The following is a 15,090-nucleotide window of genomic DNA, read 5'->3' on the forward strand; positions in this document are numbered from 1 at the left end:
GAGTGAACACACACACACCACATGACCCACTTAAACTTGCTGACACGTTGGCAGACTTAAAGCAGCAAAGCATCTCCTACACCATGATGTATGATGAGAAATTCCTTTTTTCAGTTTTAAAAATGACGTCACAATTTCATAAAGGCATTTAGTTTCATTCATTGCTTGATATCCAAATAGCCAAATCCTTTAAAAGCACTGGAAAAATATTATAAATGATTTGATTCCTATTTAGAGTTACAGAAATGTGTGTATGAAAGAATTCGACACGAGTTAACTCAGCCTGGAAACAAATGATTTTATTTCTCTTTTGCAGCGTGGCAGCTGTGCACACAGCCTTTACTTGAAGCCAACCCTTTAATGAACCTTCAAGTGTACAGTAAGTGGACAGGAGTGGCTTACAGCTAAAGAGAGTAATGTTTCTTTGCTGATGGTTCCCATTCTCTCCAGACGCTGCAGCAAAAAGGCCATCAAGCCATTTAGCTCAAATGAGGAAGAAAAAAAAAATAACTGGAACCCCTAAAATAAAAAAAACATTAGAGAGGATGTCAAAAATAAATCCAAATACGTAGGTATGTGTGTGTCTGTTTGTGCTGCTGCGAAATGTGCTTATAATTTAATATAGTGGATACAGTCTTGTGCAGTCTGAAAGCACAGAGTGTCAGTGGAGCTGCAGAGCGCTGGACGAGACTCACAGCACCACAATAAATTGTGACAGTGAGCAGGGCAGACTGGGACAGCCCCTCTTAGTCTGTAGCGATTGTGTTTCAGTGTGTTCGCCCGGCTCTTCCTGTGGTGCTCTGTGTTGTGGAGCAAAAAGCCACTGCTGGGAGCCACAGTGGAAGAGATCAATTGTACACATTCCTGCCACCTGAGATTCAAGTGTTTCTGTAATACTGCACAGCTCAATCGATACTTAAGCAAGGAGCCGAGAGGCAGCAGCCCAGTGCATGCTTAGTGGTGGGATGACTCACACAGAGATAAAGCATGTATGTTCTCCTGTACGTCCCCACCTGTGAGCAGCACGCATGGGAGAAGATCAGAGCTTTATCCAACAACATACATGGTTAAAGTACAGCTAATTCAGCCGAGGCTAGAAGTATGACTGCAGGCTCAGGATTAATCATCTAATGGGTTGGAAATGCATTTTTGATATATTGAATTAGATTATTAATTATAATAAAATAATGTATACAATAATAATAATAATAATAATAATAATAATAATAATAATAATAATAATAATAACACAAAATGTTGTACATAAATCAGATTTAGAATAAGAAGTATTTGTCATAATTAGGCAGGAATGTGAATCAGTTTTGTTTTTCTTTCTGTCCTTTGAAGGAATCTCTCTTGAAGCCGATGTGCTGCACAAACACAGCTCAGCGGAGCAGATGTGACCGTTAAAAAGAAAACAGGCACTGTGGGCAAGGATCATTTAGCTCCGACGTCTTGAAATCTAAAACGTAAATATTGGGGATTTGGGCTTTGTGGAGAGGAGGAGAGAGAGAGAGCGCAGCGCCGAGGATGCTGGACAGAAATTAACAGATCCTGTATTGCAGGATGTGCAACGATGTGTTAAATTAAATGCAGCTGTTGAAATACAAAAGAGGAAAATTTTCAGTTTGAATAATAAAAAAAAAAGAAAATGCAAAGCAAACGCCTTTAAAAAACCGTCAAAAGCTTTACACGGATAACCGTGTGATCGTTTTCGACAACTTCTTTCGGAGCTTTGAAGTAATTAATTACACCGTCGCGCTCTTAATGAAACGTAGAAAAAAAAAAGAATCTTCCAAAGACATATAAAACGCCGACACCTTAACAGTGTTAATGCTGATTTGTGCTTAAATATGTGCTCCAGACAAAAAGAATCTGGTTTCGCCGCTTTTTAATTTTATTACAATCTTATTTATGGGAGTATAAATACATTTTCCTTGACGCGTAAAAAGCCTCCAATCCACTTGATTCCGAGGATTAGACATTCATCTGTGCGTTCAGAGGCTGGCGAAGGAAAATATGTTTATAAGTGCGATTTCTTTTTTTTTTTTTAAATTCACCACTGACTCCATCCACTGCTGTGCGTCAGCGCGCACGGACAGAACAGCGCAGCGCAACCAGCACCAATTACGCAAAAGTCAAATAGAGATGTTTTTATTTTTATTTCTGCTTTAAAAAAAAAAAAAAAGTTTGGAAAATTGTTGCGACACGATTAAAATAAAACCACACAAACACACATTGTTTCTTTTGGAAAACTGATGTATTTGATTATTAGAGTAAAGAATTACAGTATCTTAGTTGTTAGTAGGTATTAAAGTGTAGAGAAACTGGACCCATAAAGATCTTCCAACTTTCCAAGAAAGTGCATGTAACAGTCCGAAGGTTGTCAAACCCGATATATATTTATATTTATAAAAACACTATCATTTTGTCCCCTGGCCATGATGGACTTCTTGTGTGAGCTTTATGTACATTTTCTTTGCGAGGGAGTTTGTATTTCCACATCTGACCGTATTTACAGAAGCTTCAACACGTAACTTTGCACTTGATGTCAGTGAGGATGCTGGGACATAGCAGCAACGTGGAAATCCAGCTGAGAAACTAAAAAGAGAATCCTTCTCACTTGATTGGCTGCCTCAGTTCCAGAAAGCAGGAAAACAGGCCAGACCGAATGTTCCCCTCTTAGTGACTGTCTTGCTCTCAATAACATCAAAATAGAACAAAAAAAAAAAAAAATGAGGGTAAAGAATATGGAAGTAAACAAAAAGTAGAAAGTACAATACACGGACACGGTAACAACAAAACAAGTTAACACTAAAGAAACCCTTGAAATGTAGCAAACTTCAACGTTTTGTCATACTTAAATAAGATAAAGGTAAATAACAACTGGAAAGAGAGGAACTACCACATCATTTAGTCCCTTGCCTGAATTTCATTGTTTTGTTTCGATGAGGGGAGGAGGGGGGAATGAACACACAGATGTTAGACCATCTACAGAAGATCAGTGTACATTATTTACAGCAAGTCTGTTTGCTTATTACAGGGCTAATGCATCACATGAACATAGACAGTTCGGTTATAGCTACTACAGACAGAAAATAACTTAATGCCAAGGTAAAGTTATCTAACCAGATATTCTAAGTTTTCAAAAGCACATTTTTAAAGCACCCATACATACCCATTCTGGCTTTAAAATAAACAAAACCTAACTGTTAATGCTTCCACTTGGTTTCAAGCAAGGTTATAATCACTAATAAATAAGCTCCTTAAAACTATAACATGTACATTGTACAAAAAAAAGCAACTTGTCTTCACACTCATGTTCGTAAAGATTTCAATGGCGAGCAAAGCAGTTCAGTTGATTTTGTCCCTGTCTTGTTCTCTTCCTTTCTCTTCTTCTGTGTGTCTACATATGTGTACAGTTTGCCTTTAGGCATCTTCACGTGGCTGTTGCCAGCACGAGGACATACACTCTAATTGGTGACAATTTCTTTATTGTCCTCCATGAAGCGTGTGAACCGGAAGTGGGCCCCGTTCTCTGTGTTGGCCATTTTCTCCAGGCCAGCCAGAGCGGCATTGGGCTCCGTGCTGTGTAGCTTGTCTAGGCTGCCTGTCAGGCCGCCTATAGGAGAGCTGCCCCCATTCCCCACACTGCCTGACATGGGTGGGATGCCTCCATTCTGGATGACAGAGATTTCATTTGTCTTCATTGCCAGGCCGTTGGAGAAGGCTGCAGCGTACTGGTTCCAGAAACTGGCCGGGTCCCCGTTGCTCGCCCTCGATGCCATGTCCTTCTGGAAGATCTCGGGAAACTTGACTGGGTTGGTGCCCAGGAAGGCCATTGGCCCGTCCACGGAGAGCCTGCGGCCACGTCTGGCAGGAGCACTGTTCCACATGTGTGTGCCCATGTGAACCTACACAGACAGAGAGGGAGGAGAGAGGAGGGAATAAAAGGAAGGGAGGAGAGAGACAGAGCAACGAGAGGGATGAAAATTAGTGATGTTTACAAACTGGGCCATAAGAGCTGCACATGAGATGATGCAATGGAAAAAATAATAATAATGCTCGACTGTGAATTAAAATAGCTTCACACCCTGAGAGCAGCAGACCGGTTAGCTGACTCCGCTGTGAGAGGTACCAACACGGTGTAAACATCTTATTTTGGCAACACTTGATACATGCTGTTTAATCTAAACTTTAATTTGCTCATCTCACAAGGGGACCACACGGGTTGAGCTAAAATTACACTGTCCAGTTTCATTGCTGCAGCCAGGATTAAATGTGACATTTCACCTCTGCCCAAACCCCTTTTAAAAGAAGGACAGCATTTTTTTTCTCATTTATCATCCCTGATGCATCTAAAAAAATGTATTTTAATGTAATTTACACACAACTTTTAGCAAAAAATGTGAAGAAGCTTCACTGTGTTCACTGTGGTGAGGCGGGTTTAATTAGAAACAAATATCTCGGTGTAAGATCAGTATCAACCAACAGCTACAGCTTGATTTACTACGATCTTTAAAAATTAACATGTATCCTAAATTCCTCTCTTGTCTTGCTTAAAAATAACCAACATGATTTTATATTAAGTCGGCATGATTTCCCCAGCTTTCTGTAGACCACTGAGCAGACCCTTCTCTTAATTATTTAGGCCTGTGACATTTTTCACAGAATCCGTTATGGAAAAATACAGACAGGCCTCGCTCACAGTGATTACCTCTGATAATTCATTCAGTGCACGGAATCATTCTTCGCCGATCGCATTCTGGAATTCCTCCCCAATAATCATATTAGTTGAGTGATTCAGCCTTTCCACTAAGGTATTTTTTTTTTCTCACAAAGCTGCTCCTTTCATTAATTATAGAACATTACTACCTCTTGATGCCTAGTGCACTGACATGCCATATAAAAACTAAATAGCAGCTCCGAGACTCATTTTTCACCAACGTTCTCACGCACAAACTTTTAGGAGACCAACAGCTTTCTGGGTGTTTCGACATTTACCTTGAGGTTTCCTTTGGTGGTGAATGCTCGACCACAGATGCTGCAGGCGAAGGGTTTCTCCCCTGTGTGGGTTCTCTCGTGGATCTGCAGAGCGCTGGAGGAGGAGAAACATTTCCCGCAGGTGTTGCAGAAGTGTTGCTTGGGCGTCCTCCGTGGCGGAGCAGCGGAGAGCACTGGAGAGGTGGAGGCAGACGATGTGACTAAACCCGAGGGCATGTCCTTGTTCTCTGGGTGGAGGCTATGGAGGAAGCCGTTGACCTCTGGTTTAAGAGAGCCAACAGAGAGGAGGGAAGGTGTTGGGCTGGAGGACAGGCTGGTATTTGATGGCTCAAAGAGCTGTGAGGGCAGGTCTCTCATTTGATGGGTTAACATGTGCTGCTTGAGGTTGCCCTTGGTGGAGAAACCCCTGTTGCATGCCGTGCAAATAAATGGTCTTTCTTTGGTATGGCTTCGATAGTGAATGTCCAAGGCACTCTGACAAGCAAAGGTCTTCCCACAGATGTCACAGGATGTGTTCTTGATGGTGCTACGCTCACGGAAGGGGAATATCATGCCCAGAGGGTCTTTTGAAGGATTGACAGACGTCAGGTCCAGCGCTCCGATGTTAGAGGGGTGAGAGTGCAAGAGGCCTGCACCGGTGTGGTCCAAGGATAAGGCCCTGTGGTGCCTTTCTTCGAGGCTGGGGGATTTACGTGGTTGCAGATGCATGCTAGTGGGGGATGGCGCCTGCATGGAGGAGGTAGATTCTGACACAGCTGGACTCCCGGCGCTTTGGCTTTCAACATCCCCTCCCAGAGACGAGGAGTCATTGGTGAGGCAATCCCCCTCAGCTAAGCCATTTGCAGTAGCCTTCATTTGGCTGGCGTGTAGCACCTCCATTTCATTATTATTGGCATGCTCTTGGCCACTCTTCTCTTGCCCCTCCAGGCTAGCCATTTCAGGGGGAACCGGGGAGTTACATAGACTGTCATGGGAAGCATCAGCTGACCTGGGTGTGTCCGGCACACTGCTATCTGGGCCCTCCTCCATTCCCTCAATGTTGTCATCAGAGAAGTTGTCCAGATCGTCAAAGTTTCTCTCATCAAATGAGCCAGTGTCAGAGGCCATGGACTCTGGATAACTCTCTGGCAGAGGGGTGTTGGGGATCTGCCCACCCATGTGCATGCGAATATGCTGCTGTAGAACCACAGCATTTGTGAACTTCTTCTGACAAATAGGGCAGGAGTGTTGGACTCTAAGAGGAGGCATGGCCCTATGGACGCTGTAGTGGGTCTTCAGATTTCCCTTGGTGGTAAACGCCCTGCCACAGATTTTACACTTGAAGGGCCTTTCCCCAGTGTGAGTGCGATAGTGCATTTTGAGAGCACTTTGGCAGCTCAGCACCCGGTGGCAGATGACACATTCGTTTGGGTCCGTCACCTTCCTATCAATGTTCTCCACAAGCTGCTGCAGTTTGGAAGTTTCTGACCCCTGGAGAGGATCCAGAATGCCTCCAAAGGGGAACTTAGCCTTGAACTGATCAGACATGAGAGGCATGAGCGGGTTGGTCATCATGGGGGGGCTGTTAGATGTTGTGTACTCAGTAGCGCTCTCTGAGGCAGAGCTCACATTTGTCATGAAGCCTGAGGAGTGGCTGCCGTCTTCAGTTTTTCCATTTGAGGTAGGCAAAGTTGCACCTTCACCCTCTTCAGACACTCCATCATTACTTTTAGCTGATGGCTCAGCAGCACCTGAGTCACTCTTTGCAGTAACAGACGGGCTAGTTATGGCTATTGAATGGTCTTCCTTTTTGATGAAGTGTGGCAGGCTCGGCATGGTTGGTGGCAGCAGCATGCCGACTGAGGACGTGAGAGTGGGCAAAACGGGTTTGCTGTCCAGCCAGCTAGTGACAGGCTTCTCAGGGGGCATAGACATGCCATAGGGAATGCCGGTGCTTGTTGGTATGTTGTCTAAATGCTCAGGAACAGGATAGGGATTCATCTGGATGTGTGGGTATTTTTCTTTATGACGCTGGAAATGCACCTTCAGGTTACCACGGGTGGAGAAGCGGTTGCCACAGATGTTACACTTGTACGGTCTCTCGCCAGTGTGAGAACGCAGGTGGATTTGCAAGGCACTGTCACTCCCAAACACCTTGCCACAAAATCTGCACTTATGTTTGAAGAAAGCATCGTCGGAGCTGCTCTTGTGCTCAAATGAAGTGACATTTGGCGGCTTGCCTTTCCTCTGCTGGGCCAAAGCTGCTAAAGAGTTGAGGTCCTCTACGGTGGTGCCAACACTGGGCAGAGAGCTGGAGAACATGGGGTTTCCAGGAGGGGGCTGAGGTAGAAGGGGATTCACTGCAGAGCTTAACAAGCTACCTATTCCAAATGCTGGCGTTGATGACTTAGCTAGTGAGGAGTTGCTTAGCTGAGAGTGGAGGCTGCTCATGTGACTCGGCCTCTTGTCAGAGGACTGGGGCTGATTGACTGTCGATGGCCCCAGTGTGGTAACGTTCTGAGATGTCTCACTGCTGCTTGGGTTGGACTGAGGTAGCTGTGCTGCTGCAGCCAGCTGCTTTAGGCTGCTAATACTGGCTGACTGACTGGCCAGGTTCTGTGCTAGGCCTGCGGCTGCAGCCAGCTGTTGGGAGAGATGTGAGCTGAGTGTGGTCAGTGGGCTGGCAGCAGGCCCCATTGTGCCTGGAGCAGAAGTTGGGGGTACCTGCATTTCTGGGGACTGGGAGGCCAGAAGCAGTATCTGATGGCGAATCTGCTCGATAAGCTGCAGCTGGTGGATCTGCTGCTGTTGTAGAGCTAAGAGCTGCTCCATCAGGGCCGGTACTGCCACCCTGGGGCCCCCAGTGGAACGGGCTTCTTGGGAGAACTGGGCCACCGCCACCTTGGTGCTCTGCAGATTTTCAATTATGACGTTGCTGTTGATCATTGAGAAGTTCCCCAGTTCAGTTAGGTTACTGAGCTGAGGTAGCGAGGCAGAGATAGCTGAAGTACCTACAGCAGGGCCAGCCGTGCCCCTGCTAGCATGGCTGCTGACTGTATTAATGGGGCTCCGGCTCTCTGTGTGACTGCCTTCCTCTTCATGACCACTGCTCATTCCGGAAATATCCACGTCCATAGATTCGTCTTTTTCAAGAGTGTTAGGCTCCAAAAGGTCACTGCACTCTGTTTGATCAGTGTTATTAGCTGTGTCATTCATCTGGTCATCGGGATTATGGGGAGGAGACCCAGGCGAGAAAGTTCCGGCAGGGGAGGCAGGATTTTCATTCACTATCAGAACTAACTGATTCTTAGTGCAATTCTTCTGGTGTTCCTCGAGATCTGATAGTTCAAAGAACTCAGCACAACATCTGCTGCAGACATGGGCGTCTGACTCCTTGCAGGGGGGTTCCTCGGAGCAAAGTCCTGTGTCCCCTGAAAAAGAGGAAACAGAGGATTAGTGATTAGAAATGTTTTGCAGCTGAAGAAGCAGCTTTATCTCCTCAAATTCCATTGTTGTTAATCTTAAGTTAATCAGTTTTACACTTATCCTTTTGATGTGTTCACAAAAACAACGATCGAAAGGCAACAATAAGCCAACACAAATGAGAAAAGGCCTTATTCAATGCGGTGGCCTCTGAAACATGATAAGAGGGGATACAAAATCAATGGGAACTACTCAAATATTGCTTAAAAGTGATCTTTGAAGATGTACATCTGGGTTTCATCAGCCCAACCAAAGGTAATCATTTTCTCCAGATAATCCATCAAAATATAGAATAGAGTGAAGCGAGGACATTGGGTCTTAATGAAATTTCATAGCAAGGCATTGATTTCCTATATTCCATGCCCTTCAAAGTCTACTTGTCCACTCGGCGCAAATCAAGCATTTGAAGGACTTATTAGACTTTCAATTTGCTGTCAACTTTGCTCATTTTCAGCCAACTATGGGCATCTTGGACAGGTTATCTATGTCACTAAACTAATTTGTATCCACTCAGCCTGCAATCACAGGGAGACATGAACAACAGAGCCTGTGGCATGCAGACTGCTGCATGCACACACCAAGCACAATAAAAGCAAAACAAAGAAGAAAATCATGCCACTAATTTTAAGGATATGATATGAATTATTTGCCATGATTAAAATCTACGCCACCGAATGAAAAGAACAACAAAAAAATACCATCAATTCTCGAGTCAGTCCACTTTTCTTCCATAATTGTGAAAAAACCTTTGACCTCTGAAACTTTATCAACCTCAGAAAAGGCAGTCATATGTAAATTACTGTGGGAAAAAAAAAGCAACGGAAAAGAGAAAATATGTTTGAAAGAATAAGTAAGGAAACTAAAGCAAACTGAGGAGCAGGGCGGTGCGTCAGAAGGCATGCATCACAAACATGCCAAAACTGAGAAACTGGACACGCCAGCTCACAGAACAAGCAACACAGACACAGCAACTTCTGCCGTTGGTCAGATAACAATTCAAAAGTAACGACCACCTTTCAAATGCGCACAGAGACGGGTTTTTAAAATTTTCCATTTTAATAAACAGGACGAGTCGGGGAGTGAAAAGGCAAGACGACACCCTGCCCCCAGAGCCACTGCTGTGCTCCAGACTTTCCTTATTCACTTCCCTCTTTGTCACACTAAAATCTCGCTATTTAACATACAAGTTGATTTACAAATTGCATTTCTCTATGAATCCCTTTCATTGTGGCTCTGGCCCCTCAACACTTTCATCAGGGCCAAGAATTCATTTGCAAATGAAACCCAGAGAAGTGCAGCCCTGCCCCACAGAGAGACAGGATGCCTTCCCATTGTTCGCGCAGCATGGGAGCGGCGGGGATCGTCGGCACAGCCTGGCCCTGCTCATCTCAGTCGACTCAAAGCAGATCCTGTTTAATTCAGGGATTATCTCCCTCAATGTTTCTCCGCTCAGAGACATCAGATAACGCAAAGTTGCCATGACAGTAAACCCTGGCCCTCACACCACCAAACCATGCAAACAGGGAAGACTCAACTTTAATGATAACTTTTCATGTTAAATCCCCCTTTCCACCCACCCGCCTACCTACACCCCGAGCGTTAATTTTGAAAAAATGTGTTTGATTCATAGTGTGAGAAATGTGAGGATTAAATAAACACCTTTTTCCTCTTCTCTCAAGGCTGACTGTACACAAATTAGTGTGAAAAAAATCCAATCATATGACACTGAGCGCGATGAAAATAGGAGAATATACAAATAGAGATAAAGAAAAAAACAACAACTTGTTTCACAAACTTCCGGAAGATGCAGAGTTAATCATAAATAAAATGTGTGTTTGCACTTACGTGTGTGGGTGTGAGCTCAGGAAAGAAATACATTACACACCATGCATATATCAGATTGGAAACAATAAGTGTGTTTTAAAATTGAATTAATTTACAATTTCATTCACACACATACTTCATGAAATGGTGTGAGTGTGTTTCTTTAATTAAAATAATTTCCAAAGATGAAAATTAATAATTCACGTACAGTTAAAAATAAATCCTACAAAGATTTAATAATACAATGTTGAACATGCAAATTTAATAATACTGATAATAAAACTATCATTACAATAGAAAATTACAGCGATAATAAACGACACATATTTTCCTTAAAAATTGTGCATTTCGATATGACTGATCAGAGGAGCAAAGCATTTTCATCAAAATTGTGCAATGCAGCAGTGGACAGTGTCCCCTTCTCTAACTCTATCTTAAGTTTGGACTGTGAGAGGAGAAAATGATAATAAGGCCCTTACAGATGCAAAATATAAGAATCATGTCATCAATATCTTCGGCGCTTACACGGCGAAAGATTTGCTCTTTAAACTCTGTAATACTTTGTCTTCCTTTACTGGATGGACCAATAAAAAAGGATCAAAACTGAATCAATGCTTCACTACAAATCCACTGTCCACATAAGACCAGTATAGCAAACAGCGCAGATGCTAGCATTAGGCTTAATTCCCAAAATAGAACGGATTAACTTCGAATTAAAATTAAGATAAAGTCAAGCTGGTATGAAGAAGGAGTCTGTAAAACTTCTATAGAATCGCCATCAAAAGCACAATGTAAGCAGTGCGCAGGGCTAAAGGGTGTCAGGAAAGACAAAGAGCAAGAGGACAGAGCCTCGAAGAGACTGACCAAAGTCTGAATATGAGAGACAAGAAAGCGAGGATTAGTCGAAAAAGTTGACGGAGAGCTTTGAGAGTTCCTACATTATTTTTTCGCAGGGGGCCTCTGTGAGCCTCTTGACACTTGTAACTTCAGGAGGGTTTCTGCTCACATCGTCTCCAGCCCTCAGGACTCATCCCACTGAACACTAGATGGGGTTCCACTAAAGCTGCCGTGGTCCAGGACGAGACTCAAATCTCAGAAGCTCTGCCCCGGTGACATGGTTAAAGCTTAAGGGGAGGGAAAAAAAGGCAAAGCAAGTCCTTCAGGCTACACCTAGACTCACACCACATAAACACTGGCAAAATGACAACTGACTGCACTCTGTGTTTGCAGGGAACAACAGTGTAAAGGGGGCTGCCCTGCCAATCTCCCCTCTAGGGGGGCCACTCTGATAGGACGTCAGGGGATGGCCACAACACTGATAAGGCCTCAGTCCCACACACACTTTCAGAAAACGCCGAGGCCTTGCTGGGCCGCCTGCAGCTCCGATCAACAGGGTCAGTGGCGAGGCAGCGAGGAACACACTGGGCCCTGAACTCTGATCACCTCCACACAGAGGGACACTGGCAAAGGTTAAAACAGCTCTACATCCCACCCTCTGTGGCCCTCACGCCGACCTCCCAGTAACTACGGCCCTTGGCATCACTGATATTCAGCTACAAACACAATGACTTTCTGTTTCACTTCCGGCTACCACAACTCTGCAGCAGACACACTCTTATTATGAGCACTGTCTCAGCTAAATACCCCCAGAACCTGAAGACAACATGCCCCCACTCTTAGAGTTACACACAAAACAAACTGCAACTATCTTAACATGTGGCACTGCATTGGGCATTATGGGGAAATTCTGCAGTCTGCCAGGGCTGGTGCCAAAAGTGACTCTTCATCACTCTGGGTTTATTAGATTTAAAAGAAAAATGCAGAAAAAAAACAGCACTCGGGATTTAACTCGGTTTTGCATTAATCATGTAGTTCCTAAAAATCACGTGAAAAACGTTGCAAATACGTTTCTATGCACGACCTTCTCCTGAAAGAAATAAGTGTTTATTTCAAATGAGCTGCACGAAACTCACTGTGGCCTTCACTATATTTACTTTGCACACATTACATTTATTTTTCATTTGATTTGTATTATTTTATTTGACATGTAATTTAGTTATTTATTTTCACAAAACAAAATGTTCAAATTATATATTTTTGCGCAGCTAAATTCGATCGCACTGCACAGCGGCACCAAGTTCAGCCTCCTTATAATTAAAACATATTTTTTGGGAATTACACAAAATAAAAGTCACGATTATTTTCTAGATAGAAAAGTCGGTCAACAAAAATTCACGCTGCAAAGCAACGCTCTGCAACGAAATCCAAGTCTTGCTGTAGTTATCCTTTATTCTTATCACACTGGAGCTTTACTCAAGTTTTTATTTGCGTAAAAATCGTCTTTTCAGCAAAAAGGAAACAATTTACAATTACGTGCAGCTTTACGGGGTTTGCTGCTCTTTGAAACTCAGAGCTCAGTGCACACTTCTGGATTTGCACCTCTGAACGCCACTTTGTACAAACTCATTTCACATTTTATCCACAACTTTATACTGGTAAAAGCGAGACTTTACGCACGAAGCAATGTAGTTGTAATATTTATAAAGCATCAAGATACACGAGTCCTGATGGCCTAAAACGCACTAATAAAAAATGAACCAGCCCTTTTTTTTTGGTCAGAAAACTATCCTGTATTTTGTAATAAAACAGAAATCGGGTGTGTGTTTGTGTGTCCGTGTCTCAGCGTGAGCACGACTGAACTTCGAAACGCTGCTATTTGTGCTAAAGGATGAGTGAAGTGAAGAGACCGTTTCTGAATGTGGGGAAGATGTTTGTTCGTTTACGCTCTGGAGCAGTTTGCTCTTCTTTCATCCAACCTACAGCAAATAAAACACACGAGTGCGCAAACAAGCCCTGACTCACTGAAACTGATTTTCATTTTATATTATTATTAGTTTTAAAGAGAGAAAACGCTGTATTAGTTTATAAGGACTGAGACACACGGAAGGAGGAATCTGTGTGTCCGGGGACTCAGGAAAAGTTGGAGTCCGGGCAGGAGCGACAGGGTGGTCCATGTCGACGCACCGACACAGAACGCAAGGAAACATCCGAGAGGAGCGAAAACTACACCGGGTAGCGAATATAGGAGAGTTCCTACGATAGTTTAAAATCAGGATTTAAAGCTGAAGGTGAGACGAAAAGTTTGGAAACTTTTAACGCACGCATGAAGCGCAAACCCGAAGAAACTGTGATTTTGTGAACTTATTTATTTAACGATAGTCGAGTTTGTATAAAAACCGATAACGGAGTCTTTAACGTAGAAAATACAATATAATAATAAAAAAGTGATTTTAAATTCTTTTAAAAACTGGAATAAAGTGAATGTGAAGAAATCCGGAGTATTAAGTTTTGTGGAAAAAGTCGAACAGACTTCCATCACGAAGACGATGGAATTTACAAAGAAAGAAAGAAAAACTATCAGCTCAGTTCTAAGTATCACCTTTACCGGTCTGCTTTGCGCTCAGGCGTCTTAAAACACCTCCAAAAGTGTGAGAAATTCGAGGTGCTTGGATAAAAGCAGCGATAGGTTACTTGGACTCACCATTGTGCTCCGATAAAGGCAGATGAGGGTCGGATTGGAAGTGTTGCGGCTTCGCTTGTTTCCTCCGCGACATGCTGGCTGGCACATCAGCAGGCAAAGAATAAAAAAATGACTACAAAACCTTCTCAAAAATTACGTAAATCGAGCCCATCCACCGCGCATGTGCCCCGTTATGATTATCAATAATGCTCTGCGATTAATCATACGGGGGGCTTCTTTGAAAGGCGATTGGCACCTCGCCAGCCTCCCTCCTATTCAAATGAAGTCTCTTTAATCAATTAGCTCCTGATTTGCTGGGGACTCTTGTCTCTCTCTCAGCTCCCACCCAATGAGTTGATCCGTATGGGGAAGAAAGGCTGGGTTTTCCAAACTCCCTTTAGATACGGTTTAACCCCTTCTGTTAGCCAAGTCAAAGCTTATCTCGACTACTACAGGGGGGATGTCAGCGTCTCGAGTCCATGCCTGCGACAGTATCTTTCAATCTTTCACATTGATCGAGCACAGATCATAGTTTTTTTCTGTCCTTTTTTTCTCCTCTCTCTCTCCTCCTGTAGATGTGGAACTGACGGGACGCTCACAAACCTCCGCGATCTCCAAACAAACTTTTCCTTCTCTCAAACAACTCGGTAGTCCGTCCTCCGCTCTCGCATCAGGCAGGATCGTTGTAATTCAGCTCTTGTTGTGTTGCGCACCGACACCTACTCTCTGAAGAGTTTGAAGCGAGACTCCCGGTGCGCTAAAACGCAGCGTCGCGCCAGCATGTTCCGTGCGTAAATGACACCGGTAAGCGTTCCCAAAAGTCCACGGTGTGATCCGACGTCCCAATCAGTTTCATTTGATTATGATTAGCAGAAAGGGGGGGTCACTTACTAACACGTTTTCATCACACACTGCGTTCCGCGAATAAACAAACTTTGAGGGCCCGTGCGGCAATGGGACAAATGTGGAGCCCGGCCCATCGACGAGCTGATTGGTCACCGGGCTATTCAGTCACGCTACCATTCACCCCCCCCTCCTCCTCTCCCACCTCCCCTCCTCCCTCCCTCTCCTCCTCTCCTCTCTCCTCTCCCCTCCTTCTCTCTCTCTCTCTCTCTCTCTCTGATTGCGCACAGCAGATCCAAAAGCTTTGTGCGCGCCGGGATGATCAGTGGTAAAGACAGCGGAGAGACACAAGTCTGTTCATCTGCATGAGGAGGAAAAAAAGCTTTTAATTCTTCCCGAAGCATTTATTTTTTTAACCTGCTTCACACGAAGACTGA

General features: G+C 43.9%; 1 protein-coding gene across 1 annotated transcript; it reads right to left on the reverse strand.

Annotated features, from left to right (window-relative positions):
- Positions 1-2,241: 2,241 nt before the first annotated feature.
- On the reverse strand, positions 2,242-14,490 carry sall1a (spalt-like transcription factor 1a). Its single transcript, XM_008282997.1, has 3 exons — positions 13,832-14,490; positions 5,005-8,414; positions 2,242-3,914 (listed from the first exon to the last, which is right to left on the reverse strand). Exons 1-3 carry the CDS (start codon positions 13,902-13,904, stop codon positions 3,474-3,476), a joined length of 3,924 nt encoding a protein of 1,307 aa, XP_008281219.1. The 5' UTR covers positions 13,905-14,490; the 3' UTR covers positions 2,242-3,473.
- Positions 14,491-15,090: the final 600 nt, after the last annotated feature.

This window comes from Stegastes partitus, unplaced genomic scaffold (genome assembly GCF_000690725.1).
Source record: "Stegastes partitus isolate 25-593 unplaced genomic scaffold, Stegastes_partitus-1.0.2 Scaffold293, whole genome shotgun sequence".
NCBI classification, from domain to species: domain Eukaryota; kingdom Metazoa; phylum Chordata; class Actinopteri; family Pomacentridae; genus Stegastes; species Stegastes partitus.

What these genes read in the sequence shown, in the direction of transcription:
- sall1a (XM_008282997.1), bottom strand. Translation starts at nt 13,904, where the DNA reads ATGTCGCGGAGGAAACAAGCGAAGCCGCAACACTTCCAATCCGACCCT. An exon ending in GCCTTTATCGGAGCACAATG is followed by an intron (nt 8,415 to 13,831) that starts GTGAGTCCAAGT and finishes CCTCTTTTTCAG; the next exon opens with GGGACACAGGACTTTGCTCC. An exon ending in CCACCAAAGGAAACCTCAAG is followed by an intron (nt 3,915 to 5,004) that starts GTAAATGTCGAA and finishes CTGTCTGTGTAG; the next exon opens with GTTCACATGGGCACACACAT.